General features: G+C 40.9%; 1 protein-coding gene across 3 annotated transcripts in view; it reads left to right on the top strand.

The window, feature by feature from the left end:
- Positions 1-405: 405 nt before the first annotated feature.
- The window catches only part of slc39a10 (solute carrier family 39 member 10), a gene marked incomplete at its 3' end in the record, with an annotated part of 21,905 nt that continues 14,841 nt past the window's right edge, over positions 406-7,469 (top strand). Inside the window, 2 exon segments of one of the 3 annotated variants that reach the window (XM_035677234.1) lie at positions 406-549; positions 6,456-6,536. In XM_035677234.1, coding sequence (XP_035533127.1) covers positions 547-549; positions 6,456-6,536 — 84 coding nt within the window. 3 annotated transcript variants of the gene reach the window in all.

A 7,469-nucleotide genomic window follows, 5' to 3' on the forward strand; every position in this document is an offset into this window, starting at 1 on the left:
AATAAAAGCCTGATTCAGCTGGTTTCGGCTTTCATATATCTGTTTTTCTCCTCCAGAAACTTGCCTGTAGTTTCACTTTGACTTTGAATTAGACTTATGATGCCCCTTTTTGGGGGTTTTCTCTGAAATGGTTGCCATGGAAATGCAATTTATTTTTGGTGTGAAGTTTTAGATGTGGAAACAACACTAAAATGGTAAAATAAACAAATAAATACATTTGACAATAGTTTAAACTAAGACCAAATAAGTTGTGTGTCTGTACTCAGATGGTGTGGTGTAATGAAAGGATATAACTTCGGTCAGTTAGTCGTAGCCATATATGTCGAAAGGTTTGTGGCAGTTACTCATTGCTGTCTGAATATCATTACCGCAGCTAGTCATATGACACACACACACACACACAAGTGGCGGAAAGAAGCACCAGCGCTTTCTTCAACGCACTTTCTGGGATTCTACGTTACGTTCGCAAGAACCGTTGGTGGTTGCCATGGAAATGCTTTTTCTCTTTTTTTGGTGTGAAGTTTTAGATGTGGAAACGACACTAAAATGGTAAAATAAACACATTTAAAAAATAGTTTAAGCTAAGACCAATTAAGTTGTGTGTCTGTACTCAGATGGTGTGGTGTAATGAAAGGATATAACTTCGGTCAGTTAGTCGTAGCCATATATGTCGAAAGGTTTGTGGCAGTTACTCATTGCTGTCTGAATATCATTTCCACAGCTAGTCATATGACACACACACACACACACAAGTGGCGGAAAGAAGCACCAGCGCTTTCTTCAACGCACTACGCAGTTGGCGCAGACTGCTGCCCGCCTCTCTCTGGGATCCTACGTTACGTTCGCAAGAGCCGTTGGTGAATACGTGTTCTTTTTCGCCCGTTGACGTAAAAACGATTTTTTTTTTTTTTTTGGTACCGAGCGGAGAGGAGATGCACACGGCACTCGAGTGAGGTAACTATATAAAAAACCCATTTGTTATCATTCACTCCCACAAACATGGACCCGGGCGGCGTCCTCCACAACGTGAACATGTTACTAACCACCCGTGTGAACGTTTTGTTGCCGAGTCTCAGACACTCAAACGCCGTCGTGGCTCTTTTAAAAAAACAAAAAAAGCCTGTGAGCTAATTGTTTTGTGCTAGCTGCTGTTAGCTCGGGGTTGAACTGTTTCCTTACGGAGGAGGGAGCTAGCGTTAGCGTTAGCCTGTCCGAAAAAGGGCAACGACACAACAACAACAAAGCTGGTTGGCTTTTAATGTGGTGCATCTCGTGTGGGGCTTTTTTTTAGCGGGTATTGGCGATTAGTGTGCTGGTGATTTTTTAGTGGTTTTAATAGTTGCACCGTGTTGTTTTTACAGGCACGTTTCAATGACAACGGAGCTCGCTGCACCACGTGTAGCAGCTTTAAGACTTTAGGTGATGGGCGGTGACAGTTTCTCCACTAGTCGTAATAACTCATGGGAACGAGTTGTAGTTGCAATTAAATCGCGTTAAATCGCTTTAAACTGCGTGTTTTTGGCGGACACCGCGTGTGTGAGCGGCTGCTTTTTGGTCGTACGCAAAATGTGACATTTACGTTTTCGTTACGTCCCCCGATCAGAATCAGAAATACTTAAATTATAATGATGATAACGATAATTACTTTCGTTACAACTCCAGATCTACACACAGCATATGATATGTTAAGAACACGTGTATATATATATCTGTTTAAGGTGACACGTAAGGGATGAGGAACAGGTTATAAGTCATTGAGTTGCATAATCAGGATACAAACGAACAAAAAACGATGTAATCAGATGTTTTTAATATGAAATTAGGGATTATTTAGCAGGTTTAAAGTTAGGGCTGCACGATGTTGTAATTAATAATGTGTTTGAGAATTTCTAGGCCCGGTACTGACACACATTTATACATTTATTATTAAAAAATCGCAGCTTTTTGCGATTTCTAATCAATATTGCAATTAATTGTGCAGCCTTAATTAAAACTTAAACATACATCTGACTGTCTTTAACAAAGCTGTTTGGGTCAGAATGTGGATGTACAGTACTGTCCTCAGTTATGGATGTTTTTAATCAATTAGACGACTAACAGGACTCTAAAATTACAGGTAAACTGGTTAAAAATACAATTAATCAAAGTGATTTAATAAAGCAAGCAGAGCAGACGTTCCCCGATTGTCGGTGTGGAACATCTGTATTGCACATTTCTCTCTTTAACTCGGGATTAGAGAAGGTTTGTTCTGATATAACGCAGTTAACTTCACTGTTGATTTATTAATTCTCCGTAGCAATTCAAATAGATTCTGCTCCGTGTGGAGTCAGACACAATGTGACTATAAAAACCGACCTTTGTGTTTGATAACTGTGAAATTCCCCTTTAAGTTGCGTTAGTAAACCTTATTTCCGACTGCTCCATACCGGATCTGCTTTATGATCGCAGCACGCAGCTCTGAAGTATAGCTTAGGGTTATTATGCAGACTTGTCCTTAAAAACAAGTGTTTCTTTTGTAATATAGAAAGAAAAACTCAACCAACTCTGTGTTGAATGTTGTTGCTGAAGTGAAAGTTTCTGTTGTTTCAAAGCACAAAGCGTACAGTAGTAGTAACACTGAGCCACCTCTCACCCTCTGATACGATGAAACAAACCCTGAGTGACCCTCAAATTGCTGGGTGATGTTTTTGTACATGGTTAAATATCATTCACAGCCTCTATGGAAGGTTTGTACTGCAATATAATTAGATAAATATGGCAATTTGTCCGCTGAAATCACAGTTTAAACCCTCCGTTTTTGAATCCTGAGCTGTAATAAGAATGATGGGAGATCAGCAACAACGCTGAAGCCTCAAAGTGTCCAACGTTTACATTAACTGCATCTTTTGTTGAGCTAAATTACTTCTTTGTGTGCATTTGTCTTTGAATGTTGTCTGTCGAATCCACTTTATCTCCCCTAAAACGTTCATACGAGTTACAGTCGTCGTTTGAACGTAACCCAACCTCGATACCTTGCGGTTTTGTAAACACAAGTCTGTTTGTTTCAGTGCTCACCGTGTTTATGATGCAGTCTTTAATGCAGACAGCAGTTTTTAAAATCACAACATCTAACACATTTTAACCAATAATCGTCCCTCGAGGACTCTTAAGCGCCAATAAGTTGCAGTTTCTTGTTGAAGAACAGCTTTTAACCAGAGCGCCGTGTAGACGAGGCGTCAGTGAACGCGTGTGTCGTTTGAACCGAGAGAGAGAGAGAGAGAGGGCAATACTAGAACGCTCTGGCACCTGTAAGCTCAGGCTCCGTCCTGCCAGGACCGGGCACGGGTCAGTTCAGCATCACTAGCTCCTGCAAACGTAACCAGGGGAGAGGTTTCTTTTTTTTTTTTTTAAAGGAGCTTGCCCACATGTGGGGTTTTTTGTTTTTGGTACACATTTTCAACGTTCCCGATCCAATCAATACATCCGAAAGAAATATAACTGAACGTGGGGGGGGCAGCAATATCCTGTAAGTAATACCCGCACACGTACACAGTAAGTAGGCCGGGTCAGGTGTCGATCCACACCGAACCACACACACACACACACCACACCACACACACCTCTGTGCTCTCTCCGCTTCTCAAAATTAGTTAAAGATAACCGGACTCCAAAAGGCCTCCAAAAAAGCCTCTCCCACCCTGGGGGTTTGCTTATGTGGTGCTGGCGTTTGTGGCTTTGGTAGGGAGGGGACTTCCTGACCTTCCTGGCTTTGTGATCGGAGGTAAGCGTCACCAGTTGTTATTTCTCTGACATCTGCACATCTGCGCTGTTCTCGCTGATCGCTCTGTTTACCCGTCTGCACCTCGTCTTTCAGCCTGAGACTCTTTAACGGTGCGGTGAACATGCTTCCAGGCCGCAGAGCATCAGCACCTGCGTCTCTCTCTCTCTCGCCTCTCGCTGTTTCACCGTGCGGCTCCTCGATTCCCGCCGCAGGTGCTTTGAACAAGCCTGACTCACTGGCTCCAACCTGCAAAACCTGAACTTGTGGTATTTGTTGTCGTTTCGCTCCACGAGAAGTTCTGGGAAGCGGTGGCCTGTTAACATCGGGTTTCTTTGAACCTGCGGTGTGTCACGGTAGCCCGCAGCCAAAACTCACACCGCAGAGGGATTCGGGGGGTTATTTGTTTTACCCGCGACTTTAGATAATCACATGGGCGTTTAAAGCTGTTTAAAGGAGAAGAGTTTAAAAGAGGTTTGACTTTTCTGTTCTCATTCATTTGATTTCAACTCGTACTGAAACATAAACGTGTCTTCGTCTCTGCAGTGAGCGCTGGGAACACGGCAGGTGTTTGAGTCAGGAGGTTTTCAGGAGACCTGCCACACAGCTTACGACTAATGTCACAGAATAGCTGCTCGTCGTCGTAGGATTGCTGCTTTGACCTCGCAGCATTAGTTGGGTGTTTTTCCGTGTAATGACATTAACCAGTATGTCTCCTCATAGTTGAGCTCATGTGTGACAGTCTGTTATTTCTCCAGCTGTGTGTGTGACTCATCTATTTATCGATTTCCTTATTGATTGATTGAGTTTTTTGTGTGTGTGTGGAAACATTAAACAGTTTTATTATCTCTGAGTCTGAACTGTATAAACAGAATAGAGTTATAATAGTTTGAGTTTCTTCACCGTGACTCATCCTTGTTTCCAGTAGTTTTGACGTATGAATGAATTATTTTGCAATCAGCAACTGTGAGAAAAAGTCTTTCTGGCATTGATAGCAGAGGAACCGATAATGGAACCGGTTTCATATTGATTCCCGTCCCTCGGCAGATACTGCTCCTTTAAGATTCCCACAGACCATCTGTTGTGAGTTGGGTCCATCTGACATCTGGCCTCTCTTACACACCTCAGGCCCTACTAAAGAAAACCTCTGTATATATTTATCCTCTTGCTTCAACAACAAGAACACGAGTGGACACAAATATTGTAAGAAACCAGTGAAATAAAGAAATAAAGCCGTTATACAGGTTATATTTCTGTTAATGCGAATTTTTTTTAATGCATTTAAACTGACTCGATGTGTTTGTTGTGTTTTGTAAGGAGAATAAATAAAGATCAGGATCAGTGGCAAACACAAAACACACAACTACTTATTAATAAAATGCCAAATGTGTTTTTGTTGAACACCAGAAGAGATTTTTATGCATATGCATTTCCAGTTTTTCATTTTCCCTCCAGACTTCCCTCTGGCTCGATACTGAGAAGAGGAGGATGCGTACGGTCGTGTGAGAATCATATGAAACGGCTTAAGGGCCAAAGTCAGTTTTTTTTTTTTCCCCCATGAAAGAAATAACAAGTTTTTCTGTCGTCAACAACCTTGAAAATGGGTCAAATTTGAGTAAGTAATGTATAGAAAAAGGTTTCAGAAGGGACAGAAAGATTTTATGATGAAGTTGTACAGATATTTAACTTGGTTACTACAAATGATTTTGATATTTATGCTCATTTGTTAGCTCTAACGTCTGGGAGAGGATCTGTCACAGTATCATTAAGGTGTATTTTCTTCTCTCCTCAAAGGAATTGAGCTGTTTCTAAACTCCTTCAAGACATTTATAATTTTCTTTTCAGGATGGCTGCTGGGTAGTAAAAACAGTACAGTACAGTTCGAGGAAACATTGTGTTTATGAATCAGACAAAATGATATATATAAACGTCCTACACGCCAGTTTACCCATGAATTTGTCCAAAAAGTTACAAGAAAACGTTTCCACACTTAACATGTATGTTCTCATTTCATAATTTCACATCAAAAAACCCTTAAAAACAAAGCGGCTGTGTTTTTAAAGTGGCACTAACAGTCCCAGTGTGGTGGCCTCACAATTACACACATATATAATGTCTCTGTGGTCTGAAATAGAAAGCAGACGTGTGTTAATAGTAACTAAGTTCTATCTAAGTGTTAGTAAGTCATCAGTTTTATGTTTCACCTGGGCTTCGTTGTGGGCTCTTTGTTGTGGTGAGTGTGGGTTGTTTGTAGACATTCATAAGCTCGTCTTTTCTAGTGCTGCTCACTGTTGAAGCTGTAGAAAAGCTGAGTCAGAAGGCGCTCGGGAGCACGCGTTAAAGTCACATCGTTTTCATTTTTTTGCGGAAAGTTTTTCCAGGAATCTCGACACAGAAATCAGTCCGCGGGCTGTTGTAGGCAACCGAGACGGTCGGGCATTTGCTCGACCAAATACAAGTCCATTTGTAATTAAAATGAATTAATTAAGTATATACTACACTAATACATATATTATAACTGCCACGATCTTCCTGTGAAGACAGATTTTAAATTCTTTTAGCTGCTGACAAAGAAATTGTCCTCTTCTTCAGACAACCTTTGTCGCATAAGTGGAATTTTTTTGTTGGCTTGAGGTAAAAAAATGTGTAAGGATAAGCCTGAATTTCACCCTTGTTTCCTCTTTAATATGTTTTCCAGAGTGCACGTTTCAGAAGAGTTGTAAAACCCCTCAAAGAGAAGCATCAGGACTGGGGGCCAAGCAGGAGGACACGTATTACAGTGAGTTACCAAGTGAATGTATTTCACAGTACCATCACTGAATGATTTACTTGTCTTGAGCTGAAACCTATTGTGATCAAATCACCGTGGACCGAGGGAAATCAGTAAGTAACGTGCTGTTTCCTGCATTATTATTTCAGTGTTGTTGTGAATGTTTGCCCGAAAATAAGATGATAATCTTAATCCACACTTAAAATAGATTTGTTATGCTTACTTTTTAGATTTGGGTTTGTGTAACACGCAATTAAACTCTCCTACTTTTACCAACTAGAGATTCTCTTGCTTCCCTCGAAGAAGAAGCACAATAAAGACTCTAATCAGGAAAACACAGCAGGCTTTGTTGCTGTTCGGAGGGTGTGCTCTTAAAAAAAGGTCCTGCTTTTGCCCCAACCTATCTGCTGCAAGGTTCATAGGTCACTGCTGTCTCATGTTTATAAATACTGTCTCGTCGACCGCCATGAAGTAGGCTTGTAACCACACTTAAGATCTGCTGCTTGAACGCCATCAGTCACTCCTTGGCCAGACTAAAATTCACACACTACTCATTCAAGGGGCACACAGCGGTAAGTAGACTTTTCTAAAGCACGAGAAGGAAGTCGGTGTTAAGTAACTGATTTTATTTGGCGTGGATTTTGAAATGTATGATGGTGTTGAATTGCGCCACATGGTTTATCATCTGGATGAGTCATTCTAAAAGTTTATTTTGGCTGTTTGTGAACTGTAGTCGGTCGTAGAAATGTCTGACAGCAATAATTCTTCACTACAATTTGACAAAAGATCTCTATATGAAATTACACGAACTTTAAAATACTGATATGAAATACTACTACACAAGTTCTTAATCTTGTTACGTGGGGAGAAGGAAGTCCGTAACAAGTCATTAGCTGATAAGCTGATGATGTCGTCTAAGCAATGATTAGGGCTTTAAAGAAT

The sequence above is a fragment of the Morone saxatilis genome, unplaced genomic scaffold (genome assembly GCF_004916995.1).
Source record: "Morone saxatilis isolate NCDOM2014 unplaced genomic scaffold, NCSU_SB_2.0 Contig5, whole genome shotgun sequence".
NCBI lineage: Eukaryota > Metazoa > Chordata > Actinopteri > Moronidae > Morone > Morone saxatilis.